The 26,222-nt window shown below is 42.9% G+C and overlaps 1 protein-coding gene across 4 annotated transcripts in view; it reads left to right on the top strand.

Moving 5' to 3' along the window:
- Positions 1-26,222, top strand: part of ABCD4 (ATP binding cassette subfamily D member 4) — a 1,648,172-nt gene that overhangs the window by 199,643 nt on the left and 1,422,307 nt on the right. For 3 of the 4 annotated variants that reach the window (XM_044074118.1, XM_044074117.1, XM_044074119.1), the window contains one exon: positions 2,996-3,114. In XM_044074118.1, the coding sequence (XP_043930053.1) occupies positions 2,996-3,114 (119 nt within the window). Of the gene's footprint in view, positions 1-2,995; positions 3,115-26,222 lie in introns of those variants that run through there. The other variant, XM_044074120.1, reaches the window with a different exon arrangement.

Below are 26,222 nucleotides of genomic sequence, written 5' to 3' on the forward strand. Positions count from 1 at the left end.
AATATTTCAATCCACAGCATCTTTTTCTGTTGCTCTTGTGTGCCTTTGTGTGCACATTACAGTCTTTAGGTCTGTAACCAGTTGCCTTGTCCATTATCAGTATGTCCATGTGGCCGTACACTCTGTTACCACTATATTCCAATTATGTTGATCATTATAACCTCCTCAGTATGATGACCTCTTATCGGCAACAGTCATTACAGTCCTGCTCATTCCTGTTTGTGCCTAGGCTGGGAGGTCATTTGCAGTGTGCTTATGCAAAGACGCTGCAAAGCTCATAGCGCCACCCGTCTACACTAGTGATACTTTCATGCAACCTTGACGACTGGTGGTGCATGTCATATGATCAGTACATGACCATGTGCACAGGTCTACAGTTTTTCTTCTCATCCTAATGTAGCACTGTTTGCAGCAAACAACCAGGAGATAGAAACATTTCTGTGTTTTCTACCCTTGGATTATAGTAAGTGCCTACTAGGGCACATTGATGTTCCTCTGTTTAAGATTGATGCCTGGCATCATTGCCAGGGTGGTAAGTCATGCCAGTAGCGTCACCCTATCTGTTAAGCAGTGCTGGCATAGATTGAGTGACCTGAAGAGGCTTTTCTGTGACCTGCATCTGTGGAAGGCAGAGGTTTAGGGATAGGGAGTCACCTCTCTGTTGTAAAAATTGTGCACATGGTTAGGTACTATGCATTCCAGCACTTATTGCTGTCATTGTCTTCTGACAGGAAAATGTTTTACTGATTGGTTAATATTTTACGGTGGCCAAGGAGATTGCACTTGAATCATGATGCCTGTTTAGGTGACATGAAAGGCTGTCTAGGTGACTTAGTAGGTACAATGTGTAGGTTTTGTAATGTACTTGAATTAAAGTTTTGCTGTACATGTGTAATTTAATTTGTAGTATTTCTTTTTCTTCCCTGTTTCTACAGGGTCAGCTGTAGTGTAGGTTGAGGTATGTGCTGGGTCCGCAGTGGCCAACAGTCATCTGGCCAACTTCTTTGACGGGGAAGTAGATCTCCCTCAGGAAGGGGATGGGAGCCCCTCCAATGAGAAGGGCTGCAGTGCTTCTCCTGGGTCACTTGGTAGTGAATGTGAGGGCTGGTCATGACCAGGGTGGGCGGGCAGATGGATCCTTTCCTTGACACACTGGAACATCTGTGTGTGCAGCTGATAGGATGGCATGCTTAGCTGTCCCCCTCCATTGGACCACCAGAAGTGGTGCCTGCCTATGATAGCAGCCATGGAGGTGACCGACATCTATGTGGGTTACCTCCTGGACCCATTAGGCAGGTCCTGTTAATCTCAAACTATCCCCATCTCTGTGTTCCCTCCCATGTATGTCACTCCTTAGACCCAGTTTCATAATCCAGTCCTATTTGCATTTGCCTGCATCTCTCCACCACCCATGTCCATACCTCCCTGTCTGTATTATGTCTGTCTGGCCATGCTGCCTTCTCTGTACTCCTTCCATTCTGCACATGCTTATTACTGCTAGCTTTCTTTACTTGTCTTTATAAAGATTGAAAATGGGCACCTGTCTCCATAAAAATGTCCTTACTTCCACCTGTCTTTCCTTTCTGTTACCCATGTATGTGTTCCTCTGCATTTGCCCCATTTCTACCTTTTCCTATTTTTCTTCCCATTTATGTGATGAACATAGATGACACTTTGCTTTTCTGAACCTATGCTTTCAATGCCTGTGTTGCATCTATAAGGAACTTTATTGTGCATGTGAATGTATATAGTGTTGGATACACAGTCCTTATGCACCTCACACTAGTTATATGACCACTGATTGTACATTCACTGTGGCAGCACAATGGCTGCCTTTGAAGCGGCTGTGATTTACTGTGCAGTACCTTCCCTGCCAAGCCAGTGCTATGATGGACATCATTACTTCATTATCAGCTCCAGGCTGCTTCTATTTATTTCATTTGCATTGTGTAATACAGTGCCTCGGTGGTGTTGGTCTTTCTTTACAGCTCTAATAGTTTATTCACTGGGGAACAGGTCCAAAATATATTGCAAAATGCCCGTATCCAAGTTATTGTTTAATGAGTAGGTAGGATGTAAACCTGAGTAAAAAAAAGCTTTCTGGTAGAAGTTGAATAAGAGCTAAAGGAAATCATAAATTATATACAAATTTATGGGGATGGGTTATTTCATAAGTCTAACTGTAATTTGTCATTTAATGAAAAATCCTGATCAGACTAAGATGATTGAAAAGCCTGATTTTTTGCAATTTGAAATCCATTGTATAAAGTTATATATATTGAAGCAGCTGTCAGCATTTTATAGTTTATAGATGGCAGAAGGTGTCTATACATTAGCAAATGTCTGGCTTATTAATTACCACTGTGTAGGTAAGTGTGACCTGTAAAGAACTTTACATTATGGGGATGTGGAATTTGTTGCAGCAGTATGTGGTTCTAAGCACATTTCTTGCTGCTTTCCTGCATCTGTTCTTTATTAGTGATTGAAGATTGCAACCGCATACATTATTAACCATATAAGTGAATATCTATGCAGCACAAAATGTTATATTTATTAAAAGCAAAAAAAGTTTTTTTTTACTCTGCATCCCCCACCACTATCAGGCTTTGCCTTCCCACACCTCCTTTACTTAAATGTGCTAACTCCACTGTCCTGCAACTTTGGAAAAAGGACAAACACCACAGGGGAAAACACAATATAAAGTTATATACTGCAACTCTTCACTGACTTCATAGTACTGGAACTACATTAGAAACTTTGAATACACACACATCTGTTCCAACTGCACAAGAACCAGATACACTGAAGACCCACAACACAAAAATAGTTAATACTGTGAGAATCACTCTATGGAATTTGATGTTTCTGGTCCAAACTGTAATAACTCAAAAATATGGTATTTGAATTATCCACATGCTTCCTTTTTTCTGTGTAATATGTATTTGTACTTGTTTTGGAAATAGTAAAAATGACTGCTGTTCCATCCTTTCTGTAGGCCTAAACTTGATCTGCAGTTCTTGAGGAGGTTCCTGCGGGTTATGGTCATACTGTTTCCTAACTGGACATCACAGAATGTGCTGATGTTTCTCACACTCCTGTTTGTCGCTCTTTTTGGTGAGTGTCCATTTACTTGTTACAGTTTAGGTACATCTTGGGAGTACTTATTGTGATACATCTGACATACAAAGTCAGATGGTAAAGGAAGTTTCACAGAATCTGCTCATCTCTACAGCTCTCATTTAACGGAAGAGCCAAGAATGAAGCCCACAAGATTTTTTTAATGTAGCTTTCGTTATGGATTTATGGTTTTAACTCTGAAAGTCAAAATGTTATTAAATTATTAATCTTGACTTGGAGCATCTGGGGCATGCCATTTTAGATGTGCCATTTTGGTTGTAAGTCTCTAGTACTAATGCCAAGCCACAAGGGGACTTTTTCAAAAGCAAAGTAAGCTTCTTGCAGTACCCCAACTACAAGAGCATTTCATGTTTTGGTATTTACGTAGATTGTATTTTAAACTCATTGCTTCCTACAATGTTATAGTCATTAGGAAAGCAGACTTCCTGTGTATCCTTTAAGAGTATATCCATCTCTGCGGAAGACTTCCCTGTATTCCTGGAACGAGTACACTAGTCATTGTTTTCAAAGTCTCATTGCTGAAGTAAAGGTACATAAAACTAAGGCAGCAAGAAAGCATCTAGAATTTGACATGATTTGCTAAGCACAAATAGTGAAATGATCAGTGTGGGAGGTACAGAGATAGTTATTAAGGAGTATTTGCAAAATGTTATGGAAAAATAGAGCATATTTTCCATGTTTACATTAATAATGTGAAAGGTAGTGTGATACTGTCTTGTTGGGGGTGGAGTATTCAAGCAGTGGTAGTAAAACTATTAAAACATGGTGGGCAATGTGAAGACATTTAGATGTAAATGCACTTTTGTTAAAGCAGTTATGAGTATTAACCTATATTTTCATAACTGCATACATTTCTTAAAAGCTGTGAGACCTATAGGTGAATAAATGGTACATGTGTGCATTTTGGCACATGGTGTTCATAGGTTCATAGGTTCATAGGTTGGTACTAGGCTATCAGCCCTAGGGCCTATACAAGCCTAGCCATAACAATTCCCTGGCTATTTCTTCCCACATTATTTACTTTCCTGGACCCCTGTCTAGCAGGGCGACTGACGTGATCCCTGGGGTGAATTTCCTTTCTCCCATCCAATCGTCAAGGTTCCTCTTGAAGAGGTCCAAAGAGGCACTCTGCTTGACATGTATGGGCAATCTATTCCAGAGTCTGGGGAGTCTCTGGGTCAGGAACCTATCCCTCCAGCATGTTTTGTTTATTGTGATGACAGGGTTTAGATCCCTGGAGCGTGTAGCTCTGAGGGATTGGGATTTCTTTAAGTGTAGCATGTCCAACAGCTCTGGGTTTGACATGGCCTTGTATGTTAAGCAGAGATCGCCTCTGAGTAGACGATATGCGACAGAGTATATCTGGAGTTTTTTAAGGCGGTCAGCGTAAGGCATCTGCTTTAGGCCTGTGATTCTTTTAGTGAGGTATTTCTGAGGCCTTTCCAGTTGTTGCAGATGTCTTGAGAGGTACATACCAAATGGGGCGTTGTATTCTATAATGGGTCTAATGAGGGATGAGTACAGTGGGACAATGACCTTTTTTTCTGGATGAAAAGCCCTTCGTGATGAGGTGTGCCACATAGAAGGATTTCCTGACTGTTGTGGCGATGTGGTTATCGAAGGTGAGACCACTGTCCACCTGTGTCCCTAAGTCTCTTATCACACTTTCTGTGTTTAGTGTACTGCCACCTATATGGTAATTCATGGATACATGTTTTTTCCCAAAGGGGATAACAATACATTTCTTGGCATTGAGCTTGAGCCCATGGCTCTGGCACCAAGCATCTGTTTCTGTAAGGCCCTTTGTAGAGTATCCACATCATTTGGGGATTCAATAATGGCTCCCAGTTTGCAGTCATCTGCAAACTTTGGTAGCCAGAGTCCCTTGGTGTTGACCTGTACTTCAGAGAAGTAGATGCCAAACAAGAGCGGCCCCAGGACTGAACCCTGAGGTACTCCACTTGTCACTTGTCTGGAGCTGGATTTGGAGTCGGCTACTTTTACAGTGTGGGTTCTATCAGTAAGCCATTTAGCAACCCATTGGGTGACATAGGGATTAATGCCCAACTTAGTAAGTTTATCTATGATTCCAGAGTGGGGGATGGTGTCAAAGGCCTTGGCAAGGTCTAGATAGGCTGTGTGGACCACCTTACCCTTGTCCATGGCTCTGGAGACTGATTCAAAGAAGTCAATCAGGTTCAGGAGACAAGATCGATTCACAAACCCAAACTGGGTGGGATCCAGTGTTTGAAGGTTGCCAATGTCTTTGTTTATAAGTTCCATGATAATACGCTCCATGGCCTTGCAGATAAGGCTGGTCAGACTGATGGGACGGTAGTTTCCGGGATCCAAGGTGGATCCCCCCTTGTGGATTGGGATAACTGTAGCTCTGCGCCACTCAGTGGGCACGAAACCTGAGGTGAGGCTATGATTAAACATGACACTTGGGTGAGGTGCCAGTTCATATTGTAATTCATGTAGTACACAGCCCGGGATGTCATCTGCTCCCATGGATGCTGTATTCTTGGCTTAGAGAGTGCGTTTTGTACCTGTGTGGCCGTTATTACTGGAATTTGGCAATCTTCCGGTATTGAGATGGGCCATTTAGGGGGTGAGAGGGTGGTGAAGTTGGCACTGAATCGATCTGCCAGGATATTGGCAATATCCTTCGGATCAGTATATTTAATGCCATTCTGTTTTAGCTCAGAGCAGATCTGAGCATTGCCATTTAGATTCTTGACATAGTTATAGAATGCTTTGTGGTTGTCTTTGGAATCTTTGGCAATTTTATTTTCGTAACTAGCTTTGGAGGATTTATGAGGCATCTCAGTTTCTTACTGAGGCTAGTAAGGGAGTTTTTTGCATCCTGGGATTTTCTTCTTTTCTGCAAAAGTTTCTTCCTTTTGTTGTAAAGTTTGTTTATGGCAGGGGACCACCAGATTGGCTTCCTGTTTTTGGTTGATAGCATTTTGGTTCTATTTGGGATGGCACGATTCATGCATGAGTGGATGTGCTCGTACAGTGCCTTAGTGTAGGATTCAGCAGTTGAACTTTCAGTTCCCGTCTGCATGGGTGTCATGAAGTTTGTCACTTCTGACTTGAGTAGCATGAAGTTGGCTTTGGAGAAGTTTTTTATGGTGGTTTCTTTACTGGGGGTGGGGGTGGGATGTGGATGTTAAGGGTGATTAGCTTATGGTCAGACCTGACTAACGAGGGGTGACCATAGGTATGGAGCATTGATTTCCCATGTTGGTAATGACCAGGTCTAGGATATTGGAGCCCCTGGTGGGACTATGGATTAGTTGATCCAGGGCGTTGTAATTTATGAATTCCAAGAACCGCTAGCAAAGGTGTTGGGACATGAGTAGTTTTCCCAGTTAATGGCAGGGTAGTTAAAATCACCCAGTATTAGGGTGTTTGGTTCTATCTTAATATTTTCCAGTATGTTAAGAAAGGTGTAGTGAGAATCTTGGGGTATGGTGGAGGATCTGTAGCAAGCTACAATTTGGATTGCAGTCTTACCTAGTGTTAGTTGCACTTGGAGAATTTCAGACACATTGTGTTGGCCAACTAGCCTGGTGGTGTGAATATCCTTGGTGAATATTGACACTCCTCCACCTTTAGTGTTTCGGTCCTGGTTTGGTGGCCGAAAAGTGTGGTAAGAGTTGTAGCCTGATATTGCAGGGGTGCTCTCTGGAGCCTTGAACCAGGTCTCAGTTACTGCACAGATATTGATGTTCTCCATTTTTAGGAGTGCCTCGAGAGAGTGCATTTTGAGGTTTAGACTTCTAGCATTGAGTAGCATTACCTTCAGATTTTGCATGCTTGTACCTGTTACGGTGGTGGTTTTGTCCTTTGAAGTTTGCCTAAAAAGGCACTATAGGGGTGCCATGAGCCGTAGCCAGTAACCTGAATCCCAGCGGCGACAGGTGCAGACCATCTCTGGCAAAGCATCGTGGTCTGTCAATCATGTCATCCCAGGCAGACAGATACTGGATCCCCTTTGAATGACGCCATAAGCTTAGCCAATTGTTGAAGTCAATCATTTTATCCTTATATTGTGGTATCATTCTGGGCGAAGGCAGGATGCTACTCAGGGCTAGGGTCATACCTGCCTGGGCCACATGATCCGAGAGCTCTTCCATGTCTCTTTTCATGTAGTCCAGGGAGGTACGTCTCAAGTCATTCACTCCAACATGGACAATGACAGAGTCATATTTGTACTTGTTGTGGAGTGACTTGAGTGCATGCTATGTGGCGGATCCTGGCACCCGACAGGCAGCTGACTGTAATTTTCTCCTTATTCAACCTGGTGAGAGGGACATCAGTGTGCCGGACTATAGAGTCACCTATGACTAAAGTGTTAGGTACATTGTCTTGCCTTAGGGGCTGTTGCTGGGTGGCACACTGGTGTTGTGAACTGTGACACATTGGTTGTGATTGGTGTTTGTTTGCGTTTCAGCTTCAGAGGTCTTTGTTGCTTGGGCAGGTTATAGTTAAGGGCCTCTGCATATGTGGATTTAGTGTTGCTATATGTGGGTGTTGGTGGTGCGGGTTTAGAAGGGCTATGTGTTGCTTGAGGTGTAGTGTGGGTGTTAACCTTCTCCTCTTGACTGTTTAGCACAATCTTGGGTGGAGAGAGCTTTGCTTCCATTTTGGCTATGTAAGTGCATCTCTCACAGGTTGTAGTGTTGGGTGGTAGGAAGAGAGGGTTGTCTGTGTACATGAGGCAATTGCTGCATTGCCCCAGTATGCCCAGATTCACCAGGTGGACAGGAGAAATCACCGGAAGCTGACCCTTGGACATGCCTGGTTTGGGGCTTTTTTTCTTTGTAAAGTATAGGAGCTGTTTCCTTAGCAAGGTACTTTGCAATTATAGGCTGTTTAGTGCCTATTATTAATTTCTCCTTGTTAACAAGGAGAGTTCAGTGTTTGTATGAGTTTAAGGCTTCCTAGTGCTTTCCAGCAGGTATTAGAGAAAGTGCTAATCACAGGGATGCTTAAAGGTAAGATTGAAAAGAATGCACTCTGCAGTGTGCACTAGAGAAGTTAGATGTGAAAGTAGGTAACTTGAGTTTTACCTGTTTAAAAAGTTAAGGTTTAGTGGAGAGTTACTATTTTTAAAACAGCAAGATGGATTGAAAGGGGTGGTCACTTTTGTATTTTGGTACTATGAAATACTGTAGGATGGCCAATAAATTTAAATAATTGAAGGGGTGGGATTTCAAAAATGATGATTTTGTGATTACTCACATAAGCCAGTGAAAGTAGAGAGAAATGAGATATATGGTCAGATTAACATAAGAGGCGGGTAACTAGAAAGACAAGACAACTTAAATGGGTGGGATGGAAAAAATTCTGCCCGACTCAGAACAGAGAGAGCTGTGGTCTCTTTTGAAGTTTTAATACGCTGTTAAAACAGAATGCAAGCAAAACACAAGGTAAAGAAAACAAACTACAGTATTCAAAATATAGAAAGGCAATACAGTAATACAAAAAATAAAAGCAAACTAACCTTTCCTTCACAGCAAAGTGTAGCAGAGTCTGGATGAGCCTTTCTGGTAAGTGATGCTTGCCATCTAACACAAATTGTTTTGTATATTATTTTGAAATATTTTGAGATTATTATATGCATAATTTGCATTGAATTGGCAGTATCACAGAAGGGGCAGTATAGTGTATGGCGACAAGCTTGTACTTAAGACAGATTCTAGTTCTAAGAAAAGATGGCCCATGGAAGGAAGCCAATTTTAGATTTACCGAGGCTGGATATGATCCTAAAAGTTCTAGGATTCAAAATGCTACCCTTGCATACTCTTTTTTGCCTCTCTCTTTTCATAAGAAGATACTTTTTATTGGAACAATAAATTTTATGGTAGCAGGAGATACGCATACCTTTCCTTAAATGTAGACCTTGTTTTACTTTTCTGTGCTAAGTCGACAATAATACAATTTCCTAGATGACCAAATGGATACGAGTTACAGAGCATTAAGAAATATTGAATTAATATCCTTTCTGTCAGAATCTGTTCTATGCTAAGCTAGTTTTCTGAAGGAAACTTGTAACACAGCAAACTTTGAAGACGCATCTACAGCATCAGGTGTTTAAAATGTGAAGACTAATTGTGTTTTTTCTAGACACTAGAGTACTTCCACTTAGTTCAGTTGGTCTGTTACTAAAAATTAAGCATCTGTCCAAGCACAATCATAGAAAACTTGACAAACCATGACACTGAGAGACTACTTAACATATGCTTCACTTGCTAACGTTATTTTGGAAACAAAAAAATCCAGTCTGTTTTCATCTTAAAATTGCTCTAACTAGGTGTGAACAGTTATCCACTGAGTGATGTGATGGACTGACAGAAACTGAAAATGGAGTATCTGATGTATTTTCACTCTTCCTCAACCTGTGGAGTTTCGAATCTGACGTCTGATCTGACTCTGCTGCTTTCCAAAAGCTTAGGCTCTGAAGCTTGAGCTCCTCACCTGCCTATAATGCCTCACAACCCCCTGGTTACCTCATATCTCCTTTGCTGTTCCTAAAAGAGGCATCACTGTCCATTGTCTCAAGCTCTGTTTGAAAGCTTTAGGGTTTTTATCCGTAAGTCAGTTAATTTCTCTCTACCTTTTGGCTTCATCTGTTTCCTCCTTATTTTTCTACCCTTCAGACTGCAAGGATTCCATGTTTTTCCATACCTGGGAAACCTGGTTCCTAACTACTTCAACTAGGCATCTAGTCATCCAAGCCAAGGACTACCTACTACAACTAGCTGCTACCTTGGGCATAACGATCAACCTAGAAAAATCCCAGCTTCAGCCAGTTTAGTGCCTAGATTTCACAGGGGCTCATTTGGTTACGTCCAAGGCCTTGGCCTTTCTTACTCTGAACAGGAAAGCAAATCTAAGACTACATATCAGACATTTTGGCATTTCCAGTGTCTCCAGCCAAACTGGTTCTCTGGGTCCTAGTTTCCATGGCCACCACCACTACTTTGCTGCCCACAGCACACCTGCACATGAGAATACTACAGTGGACCTTAGCAGTACAGCGGTCACTTCCACTACCCCATAACTATCCAATCAAATTATCTCGGGTTTGCAAGGAGTCTCTTCTCTGGTGGCTTCACTCCCAGAGGTTCTTCAAGGGCGTCCCTTTGTTCTCCCTCCCCCCCAAAACCACGTTGACCACCGATGCCTCCCAGGTAGGGTGGGGGTATTACTTAGGTCAGATGGTCCAAGGCACATGGATGTCACAGGAGACCAATCTGCATATCTGTGCCCTGGAGATGAGGGCTGTTCTTTTAGCGTTGCAGGCTCTTCACAACTTCATTCCTCCAGGGGCAATTGCAATTCATACAGACAATATGTCTGTAGTTTGGTACATCAGCAAGCAAGGAGGAGCCAGATCCTACCCCCTGTGCCAAGAAGCAATGAGGGTATGGCAATGGTCGATTTCTGCCACCCATTTTCTGATTGCAGCACACATTCTGGGGGAACACAACTTTCTAGTGGATGGGTTGAGCAGAGTTCTGTTGATGCCTCATGAGTGGTCCCTGAACCAGTCAGTGGCGAACATGATCTTCCACAAATGTGGTCGGTCTTGCTGCAATCTCTTTGCCTCTCCTCACAACAACAAGTGCATCAGGTTCTTCACCTTGATTCCCACTCAAGGGCAGTTACCCTGGGACACACTGGTGCATGCTTGGCCAGCGGGATTACTTTATGCCTTTCCCCATAATCCTCAAGTTTCTTCAGAAAGCCGCCAGGTTGAAGAGCAAAGTGATCCTCATTGCCCCTTTTTGGCCTTTGCAAATCTGGGACATCTTCCTTTGGTCTCATTTAATTTGCCCTGCATGGACTCTGGAACCACACCCAGATTTATTATCCCATCCATCAGGGCAAGTTTACCCTGATCTTCCAGGGCTGAAGCTAACCACATGGTCTCTCCAATTCCATTGATGGCTAGATCCGCCAGGCTTTCCTTCCCAGTCGATAATATCTTGATCTCCTCACACAAGTCTTCAACCAGAAGAATCTGTAAGAGCAAATGGAAGAGATTTTCTATTTGGGCTAAACAACAGAATTTAGACCCTTTTACTGCTCCTGTTCTAGCACTCTTAGATTTTCTAGCTCACATTTTCCATGAGGGGGCCAGTCATTCCACGGTGAAGGTACAGCTGGCAGCAATTTTGAATTTTCATTTGGGTGAAAATGCATCTTCTTTAGCATCATCTAGATTGTGTAAAGCCTTTATTAGGGGGACTTTCCTCCTTCACCCTCCAGTCAAAGATTCAACATCCCCTTGTTATCTGTCTATGATTTTACAGGCCCTGGTTTTTCCTGGTGGTTATCACTTCTGCAAAACGAGTGTCTGAATTACAAGCTCTGTCCTCTAAATATCCTTACTTTATTTTCTGTAAGGACAGACTAACTGCATACTAATCCGTCTTTTCTTCCTGAAGTTGCTACTAAAAACAATGTAAACCAATCCAACCTGCAGGTCTTTTCCCCTCATTTCTAAAACAAAGGAGAGTACTTGCTTCACCTGTTTATATGTCCAAAGACAATTGCATTTTTTGTAGACAGAACTAAATCTTTCAGACAATCCGACCAACTTTATATATCCTTTTCAGAGGTAAAAAAGGGCAAATCAGTCACCAAGACCACCTTAGCAAAATGGTTAAGAGACTGCATCTTGTTTGTTTTTGAATCCAAAGGTGTCCCATTGCCTCAAACGTTAAGGTGCATTCTACCAGATCCATAGCAACTTCTCAAGCTTTTTTGGCTAACGTTTCTTTTGATGACCTATGTTCAGCTGCCTCCTGGTCTAATTCTCACACTTTATTTCCCACTACAGATTGGACATAGATGTTCAGAAGTAGGGCTGCCTTTGGTTCTTCAGTGCTTTGGAATATCCTTCCATGAAGGCCCCCCCCCCCCAAGGTTTGCTGTAGCTGGGGACTCTGTCCCACAGGTTGAGGAAGAATGAGAAGACAACATCAGATAAAGAAGTTATGTACTTACAATAATGTTCCATCTGTGTTCTCTCTCATTCTTCCTCGACCTTCCCTCCCCCCTTCCTCCCTGTCCCTAGGGTATGACCTGTCAGATGTGCTTATAGGAACCTCTGTTCCTTGTTGAGCTCCTGTTCTTTTTCTTTCTTGTTAGCAACTGTGAGAAGTAGTTGTATCGGGTCCATCTAGTTATTGTGGGCAAACACTGTAGCAGCAAACTTGATCTGATGTAACCATGAGGAGTGAGGCATTATGGGTAAGGGAGGAGCTCAAGCTTTGGAGCCTAAGCTTTTGGAAAGCGGCCAAGTTGGTTCATTAGTTGGATCCGAAACCCCACAGGTCGAGGAATAATGAGAGACAACACAGATGGAACGTTATGCTAAGTACATAACTTCTTTTTTGTACCTGAAGGATGACTACAGTTCTCTGCAGTATCCCATCCATTTATTAGACAGATCTGCTGATATTTCCCAAACTGCTATAAATAAAAGGCAGCATCATAATTGGAGGACTTGGTAAGAAAATTAGCCAGGACATACTACAGGAAACCCTACAGGATGTCTGTAAATGTATAGCTGACCCATCCACTACACTTGCGTGATTGACAGAGTGCATATCTCCTTATCCTCCATCACTGAAGGACAGTCCTCCCCAACCAGTTAAATTAAGTGCAGCTAAGGCTTTCAGTATTCTTCTGACAGCAAATAAATAACTGGAAGGCTAATTCTTCACCGCTTACCCCTGATCTCCATAATGGGGTAAGGCCTGAATGTACTAAAATTGATCCATAAGTATAGATATTAATGCAGATAAATATTAAATTTAAAATGTCATTCCTTGCAGCTGTATCTTCATATGGAAAGAATCTTCTGAGAGCTAGTGATAGCATTCATATGTCTTAGCTTTGCAAAGATCTGTTTAGTCATAGGTGATTGTTATTTAAACTTTTTGTTTAGTATTCACATTTTCATATTTAATAGTGACTGAGAAGGCCTTAAAATGTGCATCCTAGCAACCTCATAAGACAGTTAAGTGCTTAGTTGTATGCCTGGCTGCTTATATTAATGCATGATGATTCTTCTCTTATAGGTTCATAGGTTGGTACTAGACTATCGGCCCTAGGGCCTATACAAGCCTAGCCATAACAATTCCCTGGCTATTTCTTCCCTGGACCCCTGTCTAGCAGGGCGACTGACGTGAACCCTGGGGTGAATTTCCTTTCTCCCATCCAATCGTCAAGGTTCCTTTTGAAGAGGGCCAAAGAGGCGCTCTGCTTGACATGTATGGGCAGTCTGTTCCAGAGTCTGGGGAGTCTCTGGGTCAGGAACCTATCCCTCCAGCATGTTTTGTTTATTGTGATGACAAGGTTTAGATCCTAGGAGCATGTAGCTCTGAGGGTTTGGGATTGGGATTTCTTTAAGTGTAGCATGTCCAACAGCTCTGGGTTTAACATGGCCTTGTATGTTAAGCAGGGATTGCATCTGAGTAGACGATATGTGACAGAGTATAGCTGGAGTTTTTTAAGGCGGTCAGCATACAGCATCTGCTTTAGGCCTGTGATTCTTTTAGTGAGGTATTTCTGCAGCCTTTCCAGTTGCTGCAGATGTCTTGAGAGGTACATACCAAACGGGGCATTGTATTCTATAATGGGTCTAATGAGGAATGAGTACAGTGGGACAATAACCTCCTTTTTTCTGGATGAAAAGCCCTTAGTGATGAGGTGTGCCACATAGAAGGACTTCCTGACTGTTGTGGTGATGTGGTTATCGAAGGTGAGACTACTGTCCACCTGTGTCCCTAAGTTTATTATCGCACTTTCAGTGTTTAGTGTACTGCCACCTATGTGGTGATTCACGGGTAAATGTTTTTTCCCATAGGGGATAATTGTTCATTTCTTGACATTGAGCTTGAGCCCATGGCTCTGCCACCAAGCATCTGTTTCTGTAAGGCCCTTTTGTAGAGTATCCACATAATTTGGGGATTCAGCAATGGCTCCCAGTTTGCAGTCATCTGCGAACTTTGTTAGCCAGAGTCCCTTAGTGTTGGCCTGTACTTCAGAGAAGTAGATGCCAAACAAGAGCGGATCCAGGACTGAACCCTGAGGTACTCCACTTGTCTGGAGCTGGATTTGGAGTCGGCTACTTTTACAGTGTGGGTTCTGTCAGTAAACCAGTTGGCAACCCATTGAGTGACGTAGGGATTAATGTCTTGCTTAGTAAGTCTATCTATGGTGTCAAAGGCCTTGGCGAGGTCCAGATAGGCTGTGTGGAAAGCCTTACCCTCATCCATGGCTCTGGAGACTGATTCAAAGAAGTCAATCAGGTTCAGGAGACAAAATTGTCCCTTCATGAACCCAAACTGGGTGGGGTCCAGTGTTTGAAGGTTGCCAATGTCTTTATAAGTTCCATGATAATACTTTCCATGGCCTTGCAGATCAGGTTCATCAGACTGATGGGGCGGTAGTTCCCGGGATCCAAGGTAGACCCCCCCCCCTTGTAAAGTGGGATAACTGTAGCTGTGCGCCACTCAGTGGGCACGATGCCTGAGGTGAGGCTATGATTAAACATCACACTTAGGTGAGGTGCCAGTTCATTTTGTAGTTCATATGGTACACAGCCCGGGATGTCATCTTTTCCCATGGATGCTGTATTCTTAGCTTTGGAGAGTGCGTTTTTTACCTGTGTGGCCATTTATTACCAGAATTTGGCAATCTTCCGGTATTGAGATGGGCCATTTAGGGGGCAAGAGGGAGGCAAAGTTGGCACTGAACTGATCTGCCAGGATATTGGCAATATCCTTGGGATCAGTATATTTAATGCCATTCTGTTGTAGCTTAGAGCAGATCTGAGCATTGCCATTTAGATTCTTGACATAGTTATAGAATGCCTTGTGGTGGTCTTTGGAATCTTTGGCAACTTTATTTTTGTGTGTTGAGCAGATGGAAAGAGTACTTTGAGGGGTTGATGAATGAAGAGAATGAGAGGGAGAGAAGGTTGGATGATGTGGGGATAGTGAATCATGAAGTGAAATGGATTAGCAAGGAGGAAGTAAGGATAGCTATGAAGAGGATGAAGAATGGAAAGGCTTCTGGTCCAGATGACATACCTCTGGAAGCATTGAGTTTTAGGTGAAATGGCAGCGGAGTTTCTAACCAGATTGTTTAATGAAATTTTGGAAAGTGAGAGGATGCCTGAGGAATGGAGCAAGTGTTTTGGTACCAATTTTTAAGAATAAGGGTGATGTGCAGAGCTGTAGTAACTGCAGAGGGATTAAATTGATCAGTCACAGCATGAAGTTATGGGAAAGAGTAGTGGAAGCTAGGTTAAGAAGGGACGTGATGATTAGTGATCAGCAGTATGGTTTCATGCCGGGAAAGAGCACTACAGATGCGATGTTTGCTCTGAGAGTGTTGATGGAGAAGTACAGAGAAGTTCAGAAGGAGATGCATTGCGTTTTTGTAGACTTAGAGAAAGCATATGACAGGGTGCCTAGAGAGGATTTGTGGTATTGTATGAGGACGTCGGGAGTGTCAGAGAAGTATGTAAGAGTGGTACAGGATATGTAAGAGGGTAGTGTGACAGCGGTGAGGTCTGCGGTGGGAGTGACGGATGCGTTTAAGGTGGAGGTGGGATTACATCAAGGATCAGCTCTGAGCCCTTTCTTATTTGCAATGGTGATGGACAGGTTGACAGACTAGATCAGACAGGACTCCCCGTGGATTGTGATGTTTGCAGATGACATTGTGATCTGTAGTGACAGTAGGGAACAGGTGGAGGCAACCCTGGAGAGATGGAGATGTGCTCTAGAGAGAAGAGGAATGAAGGTCAGCAGGACTAAGACAGAATATATGTGTATGAATGAGAGGGAATATAGAGGAATGGTGAGGATGCAAGGAGTAGAGGTGGCGAAGGTGGATGAGTTTAAATACTTGGGATCAATAGTTCAGGGTAGTGGTGAGTGTGGAAGAGAGGTGAAGAGAGTACAGACAGGATGGAGTGGGTGGAGAAGATTGTCAGGAGTGATTTGTGACAGACGAGTACCAGTAAGAGTGAAAAGGAAGGTCTACAAGAGGGTAGTGAGACCAGCTATGTTATATGGGCTGGAGACAGTGGCATTGACAAGGCAGGAGTTTTAGCTGGATGTGGCAAAGTTTAAGATGTTAAGATTTGCACTGGGTGTGATGAGGGTGGACAGGATTAGGAATAAGTATATTAGAGGGTCAGCCCAGGTTGGAAGGTTTGGAGACAAAGCCAGAGAGGCAAGATTACATTGGTTTGGACATGTGCTTAGGAGGGATGCTGAGTATATTGGGGAAAAATATGCTAAGGATGAAGCTACCAGGTAACAGGAAAAGAGGAAGGCATAAAATGAGGTTTATGGGTGTGGTGAGAGAGGACATGCAGGTGGATGGTGTGACATAGCACGATGCAGAGGACAGGAAGAAATGGAAACCGATGATCCACTGTGGTGACCCCTAATGGGAACAGCTGAAAGAAGATGATCATGATTTTCGTAACTAGCTTGGAGGATTTTGAGGGATCTCAGCTTCTTACTGAGGCTGGTAAGGGAGTTTTTTGCATCCTGGGATTTTCCTCTTTTCTACAACAGTTTCTTACTTTTTTTGCAAAGTTTGTTTATGGCAGGGGACCACCAGATTTGCTTCCTTTTTTTGGAGGAGAGCATCTTGGTTCTGTTTGGGATGGCACAATTCCTGCATGAGTGTATGTGCTCGTACAGTGCCTTAATGTAGGTGCTCGTACAGTGCCTTAGTGTAGGATTCAGCAGTCGAACTTTCAGTTCCTGTCTGCATGGATGTGATGACGTTTGTCATGTCTGACTTGAGTAGCATGAAGTTGGCTTTGGAGAAGTTTTTTATGGAGGTTTCCTTACTGGGGGGTGGGATGTGGATGTTAAGGGTGATTAGCTTATGGTCAGACCTGACCAATGAGGGGGTGATTATAGGTGTGGAGCATCAATTTCCCATGTTGGTAATGACCAGACCTAGGATATTGGAGCCCCTGGTTGGACTATGGATTAGTTGATCCAGGGTGTTGGAATTTATGAATTCCAAGAACCGTTGGGCAAAGGTGTTGGTACACAAGTAGTTTTCCCAGTTAATGACAGGGTAGTTGAAATCTCCCAGTATATAAGGGTGTTTGGTTTTATCTTAATATTTTCCAGTATGTTTAGAAAGGTGCAGTGAGAATCTTGGGGCATGGTGGGGGATCTGTAGCAAGATACAATTTGGATTGCAGTCTTACCTAGTGTTAGTTGCACCTGGAGAATTTCAGACGCATTGTGTTGGGCAACTAGCCTGGTGGTGTAAATATCCTTGGTGAATCTGGACATTCCTCCACCTTTAGTGTTTCGGTCCTGGTTTGGTGGCTGAAAAGTGTGGAAAGAGTTGTAGCCTGGTATTGCAGGGGTGCTCTCTGGAGCCTTGAACCAGGTCTCAGTTACTGCACAGATATCAATGTTCTCCATTTGTAGGAGTGCCTCGAGAGAGTGCATTTTGAGGTTTAGACTTCTAGCACTGAGTAGCATTACCTTCAGAATTTGCATACTTGTACCTGTTACAGTGGTGGTTTTGACCTTTGAACTTTGCCTAAAAAAGGCACTACAGGGGTGGCAAGAGCCTTAGCCAGTAACCTGAATTCCAGGGGTGACAAATGCAGATCATCTCTGGCAAAGCATTGTGGTCTGTCGATCATGTCGTCCCAGGCAGACAGATACTGGATCTCCTTTGAATGACACCAAAAGGTTAGCCAATTGTTGAAGTCAATCACTTTGTCCTTATATTCTGGTATCATTCTGGGCGAAGGCAGGATGCTACTCACGGCTAGCGTCATACCTGCCTGGGCCACATGATCCAAGAGCTCTTCCATGTCTCTTTTCATGTAGTCCAGGGAGGTATGTTTCAAGTCATTCACTCCAACATGGATAATGACAGAATTGTATTTGTACTTGTTGTGGAGTGATTTGAGTGCATGTGTTATGTGGCGGATCCTGGCACCTGACAGGCAGCTGACTATAATTTTCTCCTTGTTCAGCCTGGTGAGTGGGGCATCACTGTGCCTGACTATAGAGTCACCTATGACTAAAGTGTTAGGTACGTTGTCTTGCCTTAGGGGCTGTTGCTGGGTGGCACACTGGTGTTGTGAGCTATGTGACACTTTGGTTGTGATTGGTGTTTGTTTGCATTTCAGCGTCTGAGATCCTTGTTGCTTGGGCAGGTTACAGTTAAGGGCCTCCGCATATGTGGATTTAATGTTGCTATGTGGGGTGGGGAGGCTTCTGTATGTCTCATGTTGCTGGTTTGGACCAGATAGTTCATGCTGGATTATTCTCAGGTGTATTATGTCTTTTCTCCCCTATATTATGGAGCTGGTTTATCGGTAATATTACTTGCATACCAACTGTTATTCAGTATATACTAGGACCCGATAGTGTTACTGTATTTCCCAGTCTCCTTGTATTTCATTTGGTTTTTCATGAATGATGGTTTGATTTGAGAGAACTTTTTTGATTTAAGTTGCCCTATTGTCTGACTGTGCTACTTAAGAATTAGTGATTAGTAGCATTTTGGTGCTTTGTTTGCATTAACAAAACAAATCTTGCAAGCTTTCACGGCATGAAAAATGAGAAGCAATTGTGTTCCAAATAGACATATAGGCTCATAGTTATTTATGAAGCTGTTAGACAAAAAGTTGTTTTAAGACTAGGCAAGCTTACCCCAAATTTACCCAAATCTTGTTTGTCAACACCCAAGGAAGTCTATGGTAACAATATTGTTTTTTACACTTCAAGCATTGACAGGCAACCTCTCTTCATAGGGCTTGTTTACTCTGTATTTTTGTGAAGAATATCTGTGGTCTTTTCAGGCTGTTGCAAGTGCCTGGTCAGGTGCATGCAGAAGGGTGCATAATACTCAATGGTTGGTCTGATGAAAGAATAGTGCAGCGGAACTGTGATCTCCTTGGAGGTTATATCAATACAAGGCTATTGTGTTCCCCATGCTCTGTATATTCTTAAGATGTTTTTATCCTTAAGGTTCCATCCACATCTTGTGTTCCTTGATGGCTATATGACTAATTTCAGACAAGCATCTAATTTTTTTGGATGACGTGTTTCCACGAACTTAGCTCTAGTTAAAATGAAATAGTTATTTAGTATCTAATTTATTTCATAATGTCTTTCTGCTGCCTGGGTGCTGTGGCTGCACTGGATGTGTAGGGTAATTCAAATCTACTCTTTGAAGTAAGTTATTTGCTCATGTTTTACAATTGAAAGACATGATCGGTTTGCCAATTTTTGTGCAACATGTTGCAATTTTCAGTCTTAGTCAGTTTTTTTGTTTCTGAAGCTCAACTCTTACAGAGGTTATGGATGAAATACCCGAGTTCATAATATTGCCTGTAGTGTATTCATTTCATGTGTGTTACTTCCATATTTCTGTCACTTATGATTCTAAGATATCGTATGTACTTACTTTAGTGAAGCGTCCCTTTTTATTGTATTCGTTAAGTATGTTTTGTAAAATATATGTTCCCATAATGCAGAATTGTGTTATAATCCCATTTTTGGAAACAAGATTGTATCGTTTCACATGAAAGGTAAAAATGTTGGCCTCTGAAATGTTTTCAACTGTTTGTGGGACATTTTAAGTGTTATCTGTCAGACCAAGTTTATCAAAAAACTTGAATACTCTTGTAACCTACCTCTTTATTGTCGTTTATTTTTAGTCTGCGAGCAAACATTGTTGCTAGCTTTCTTGGCCTCATTGAAGATCTGCATTTTTAAATATGGACTAGGCTTAGTGTTACCCCACTGATATATTTATATTTACATTTAGTTCTTTGGGGGCCTGTAGGACACTAAAGGTACTGCTGATTAATGCATTTATATTCCGTTTTATAAACACTTTGGATGTGTAGGTGTACTTGGTGGCTGTGGCATGTTTGTTAGAGTAGCTCATACTGCTTATTCAGGTTTGGTACAAGGCAAGCACAACAGTCTATAGGATTATGCTTGTGGGGTCTGTAGTGTTTCCATTCTTGTAGGCTTTTGATAGGAACATAGGAACAGAAGAACAATACTAGACAGGTAATAACAGAGACCTAGACCTTAAGATGCTTAGCAGCACACACCTTTAAGTAGAGACAGTTAAGTTCTTGCCATCTTTTTTGAGCACATAATAGTGCTTACTTTCCAAATCAAGCAATGCCATATTTGGTATTCTGGTGTCATCAAGACTATCCTTAAAGGTAGCCAAAGTAATACTTTGTTTGATCGGTAGTGATAGCTTATTCCATGTGCTTTGGGATACATTAATTTAGGAACCTATTCATCCACTGATGTTTTTAAAACACCTTTATTAAATTATCACTTAAGTTTTAGACATGCATACATTAATAGAAAAGAAAAACATTAACACTTTTTCCATTTACATACATAAGTTATACATGTGTTTTCTTTCTTTGTAACTGCCTTTCGCTCCAGCAATACATAAATTGTTCATTCACTCCTTCCCTTAAACCTCATGCCTCCTCCTCTTCCTCCTGAACATTATTCTGCATTTATTATTCCTACAAATTTGTTTTATCTCTTTGTATTTTGCTCTTTCCCTTTTCTAAAGATCCTTCTTCCAGTTCTTTTATCTTTTACAGTATTTGATACCGCAAATGATGCAGTTGGTTTAGATTTTGATTTCTGGTTTTTAGTTGCTTTTTTGGCAGCCAGCAGAATTAAACTTAAGGCCCTACTATGTCTAGGCAGTTCAGATTCTGTGTCTCAACTCAAAATAATAATTTCCTTAGTTACAGACTTTTGCTTCCCCAATATTTGTGACAGAGTACTCTGTAGGGAATTTTTAAAATCTGCATGCTCATTATACTCCCCAAAACATATTCCCAGATGTTCATCGTGTTACCCTGCTGCAGTCATCACACTTGGGTTATCCTGCCGTCAGGCGGTCCCGCAGTCGGCCCGAATTCCAAAGTCTTGGTCCGGCGTCGGTTGCTGTCGCTTCTTCCCTGACGTCAGTGAGCCAGGGGTATATAAGAGGCATCCGAACCCATTTTCTTCAGTCTTTCTTGTCGTACGGTGCCCGAAGCAGAAGCAGTTCGCAAGTACCGGTCGGCCGACACCTGAGATTTTCAATTTGAATTTCAGTCCGAAGTCTTCAATAAAGCTAAGTACCCCATTGGGGAACATTTTCTTGCCTCCGTCCGATGTCAGAAAAAGTTAAAAATTGCATTTCTTGTGGGAAGCAAATACCTCATAAGGACTTCCATTCCTATTGTATTCCTTGCCTAGGCCCAGACCACGATGTCACAGGTTGTCGATTTTGCGCTAGGTTTAATAAACACACTATCAAATGCCGTTTTGACTTCGCACGGCATTACTTTGTTAGGAAATTTAATTTATATCATGCCGTCGGAGCAGCCGACGACCGCAATTTATAAAAAACGCAAGGATAAGGACAGGCAGCCTAGGAATAAGCCAGACCCTGAGGCCTCAGCTGGGCCTGTCGCCGGTTCTCTGGTTTTCAGTGAGTTGCCTAGGCAGCCCCTGACGACCGCAGAGCTGGAACCCCAGACAGCTGCCGACTCTCAAGCGGAGTCTACTAGGCCGACGCAGCCATCTACCGACACCGGTGCAGAGGAAACACCTTCGGTTACAGAAGGAGTCTTCAGACCAACTACACTCACCATTAAATCTTATGCTAAGCTTAAAACTCCTTTAAAGCCTAAGAAAACTGTTCATCAGTCTACAGGTCAAGGCCCCATGCCTAAGAAACAGATGCTTAAGATGGCTGAAGATTTAATTACCCTTATCAGGGGTTCCCATCCCCCTCCTGATAAAAGACCAAGACAAAAGGAGGATTATGCATCCTCCGACCAGGTTTCTCTCTCCTCAGATTCTTCTGAGGAACAGGATTACACTTTTCCACCTTATGAGGATTCTGATGCTGAAGACTATTCCCTCAGCATCTCCCCCTGAAGACTACTCCTTTGGGGAAACATTACATACCATGAGGGAACATTTCCACTGGGAAGGCCAGGATTACTCTGATTCTAAGAAAAGGCTCAGAGAGTTCCTTTTATTACCCCAGCACAGACCTCTTGCTATCCCTCCTGTTTTAGATATTGTGGATGATGTCTACTTGGAGTCTAGTTTAAATTCAGACTCTCTACCTCCTAGTCCAGCCAAACCAGACAGATACTACAGAGTACCTGACTCACACAAATTCCTTTATAAAAGCCCTATAGCTGACCCAGAAACCATTTCCCAGGGTCCTAAGGGAGCAAAAGCTTCTATGGCTAAAAATCCTGTGCCCTCTGAAAGAGATTCCAGAGCCCTAGATAGATGGGGAAAGAAAATACACACCTCTGCAACTCTGGCTATGAGAGCATTAAATTGCCAGTTTCACATGTTGAAATATCAACAATTCCTGATGTCTCAGTTAAAACAAAAAATGAGCACACATTCAGAACAGCCTGAATTCATGGAAATGCAGGATCTGTTGCATGCAGCTGAACAGGTGGGCAAGCATACTTTACAATGCGGATTTGATTCATTGGAAGCTTCCTGTAGAGCAGCTGTTACTGGCTCTATCATTCGTAGACATGCTTGGTTAAAAGAGCAAACCCTCCCTGACCATGTTAAAGCAAAATTATTAGATGCACCTTTACAATACGGTCAAGGATTTCTTGCAGGTACAACCCCCTCGCTTCAGCAGAAATTGGCCAACAAAAAAATGGTCCTTTACAGCTTCAGACAGATCACAGAGGGGCAAATACAGATGCCCAAGGGGGCAGAGGTCAGTCACAGGGCCCTTACAAACCTCGCCAATGGGGTTCTGCTACCCAGAAAGGAGGAGAAGACAGGCCCCAAGCTAGCAGAAGGCAGACACAATGACTCTATCCTCAAACTGCCAAGCAAATCTCTCCTGGCAACACCCCTGGGAGGAAAACTTGCATTTTTTGCAGACAACTGGCACATCATCACAAAAGACAAATGGGTTCTAAACATTGTCTCTCAAGGATACAAATTCCACTTTCATACCTTACCAAAGATCAAAGGAATGCCAAACCTGCCACCAAATCAATGGGCAGAGGCACAAAAACAAATTGCAGCTCTCATGAACATGAGAGCTATTCAACAGGTACCTTCACAGGAGCAAGGACAAGGATTTTACTCAAGTCTCTTCCTAGTTCCAAGAAAGGACAAAGCATGGAGACCCATTCTGGATCTTTCAATTCTGAACACCTATCTGCGAGTTCCAAAATTCAAGATACTAACACTACAGCAGCTTCTTCCCATGCTGGGCAAGAATGCTTGGCTAGTCACTTTGGACCTCAAGGAGGCGTACCTGCATGTCCCTATCAGACAAAATTGCAGAAGATCCCTCTGCTTCATTGCAGGTTCAACGCATTATCAATTCTCTGCACTGCCCTTTGGCTTATCTACTGCACCCAGGGTCTTCACAAAATGCCTGGCACCAGTAATTGCATACTGCAGACAAAGAGGAATTCAAATATACCCATACCTGGACGACTATCTTATTCAAGCAGAAAGCAAGGACATTCTTTTACAGCATCTGGCATTTGTCAAACACCTTCTAAGTTGCCTAGGGTACACAGAAAACAAAAAGAAACCAAAACTAGTGCCCTCACAAAACATAACATTCCTGGGTGCCAGCTTGAATACAACGGCCCAGATGGCTTATCTCACGCCAGATAAATGACAGCTGTTTCAATATTTCAAAATAATGGCAACAAAGACCGAACTCCCTGCAAGAAAAATTCTGCAGGGCTTGGGATTCATGGCATCTTGCATACTACTAATACCATTTGCAAAACTGCATATGAGGAAATTACAATGGTACCTGAAAAGTGTATGGACTCAGCACAGCCACAGCTTGGAAACAATGATTCCACTCATCCCCTCTCTTCAACAGGAGTTTCTATGGTGGGCACAGGCATGTCACCTCAACAAGGGTCAGCCTTTCACCTTACCCACAGCCAGGCAAACTATGACAACGGATGCATCGGACTATGCCTGGGCAGCACACATGGCAGAACAGTGCATTCAGGGCAAATGGACTACAGATCAGAGACACCTGCATATCAATCAAAAGGAAATGCTAGCAGTGCAGAATGCCCTAACCGCTTTCAAGGACCTTCTACACCCAGGACAACTGCTAATAAGGACGGACAACACCACAGTTATGTGGTACATAAACAAGCAAAGGGGCACACATTCCTACCCTCTATGCAGGCAAGCAATGACCTTGTGGAACACTGCATTGTCTTACCAGGTTCAATTACAAGCACAATTCCTGCCAGGAAAGAAAAACACATTGGCAGACGACCTAAGCAGAAACATCATGGATCCACACGAATGGAAACTAGATCCACAAGTATTTGCAATGATAGCTCAAAAATGGGGACGCCCAGACATAGATCTGTTTGCAAACCCCCACAACCACCAACTTCAAAAATTTTGCACAAGGACCTTCCATCCACTAGCTTGGAAAGTGGACGCCCTCTCATTCAGTTGGAAAACATTAACAGTGTATGCCTTCCCTCCACTGCCTCTTCTAGCAAAGGTACTACTGAAAGTCAGATTAGAGAGGCCACAAATGATTCTCGTTGCACTAGACTGGCCACACCAACATTGGTATCCAATTTTAAGGACCATGGTCCAGGGCCCACCATGGATTTTACCACAAATTCCTCACCTGCTCACCCAGCGAGACAATCTGATTCTACACAGCCAGCTCAAGACTTTAAACCTGGCTGCATGGCAAATTATCTAAACAATCAGCCAACACCTTTATCCAAAGCTGTTATGGATGTCATTCTGAAAGCCAGGAGGCCCAGCACCAGGCAAACCTATTCAGACAAATGGAAAAGATTTTCAGGCTAAAGGCCTAAATCCCCTGGAGCCGAACATTCCTCAGATTCTACAATATTTAACTGAGATGTTACACTTAGGACTTTTCCTTTTCATCTATTAAGATCCACGCCTCAGCAATTTCAGCCCATTACAGCACGGATCCTCCTTTATTTTCACATCCAGTCCTAAGACAGTACCTCAGAGGGGCTAAGAACTTAAGACTGCCAAGGAGAGCTCCGACACCTACTTGGGATCGCAACTTTGTCCTGGAAAAGCTTACACTGCCGCCCTTTGAACCAGCTTTTTCATGGAAAACTGCCCTACTACTAGTAATAACCTCAGCTAGAAGAGTCTCAGAGCTACAGGCACTAATGGCAGTGGAACCTTTCCTCATTTTTCATCAAGACAGAGTTTCTCTACAAACTAATCCTTCCTTTATGCCAAAGGTGGTATCCAGTGTGGCCCTAAACCAAACCATTCACTTGCCCACCTTCTTCCCAAATCCCCAGAACTCAGGAGAAAGACTCCTGCACTCTTTGGACATTCACAGGCAGTTACGTTACTACTTGGATAAAACTAAGGCTTTCAGAAAAACTGACCAGCTTTTTGTAGCCTATGCTACAGGATCACAAGGAAAAGCTGTCTCAAAACAGACCATTTCTAAATGGATAGGACATTGCATACGTTTCTGCTACACACATCATGGGAAACCAGTACCTGCTAACATTAGGTCCCACTCCACCAGGGCTACTGTTACATCAGCAGCCTTTCTCAGGGGAGTGCCAACCAAAGATATTTTGGAAGCTGCTACTTGGAGTTCAGTGCACACCTTCACCAAACACTATCACTTACCTCTTTACTCCAAGACTAGAGCTGGTTTTGCCACTGCAGTTTTGCAGGGCCTACTAGCTTCTTCTAACCCTGTTTGACTCCACTCCCCCCCCCCCCCCCCAGCTTTGGGATTCAACCCAAGTGTGATGACTGCAGCAGGGTAACACGATGAACATAGTACAGTTTTGTACCTACCATAAATGTAGATGTTCGAGTGTTCACCCTGCTGCAGTCCAGGTTACCCTCCCTCCATCCCATCTGAACTAGCTGAACTTATCTGTACCACTTTATCCTATTCTACCTCTGTGGTGTATTTGCTTGTACCTTAGGGTT

The sequence above is a fragment of the Protopterus annectens genome, chromosome 6.part0 (genome assembly GCF_019279795.1).
Source record: "Protopterus annectens isolate FY-2018-M chromosome 6.part0, PAN1.0, whole genome shotgun sequence".
Classification (NCBI taxonomy): Eukaryota; Metazoa; Chordata; order Ceratodontiformes; family Protopteridae; genus Protopterus; species Protopterus annectens.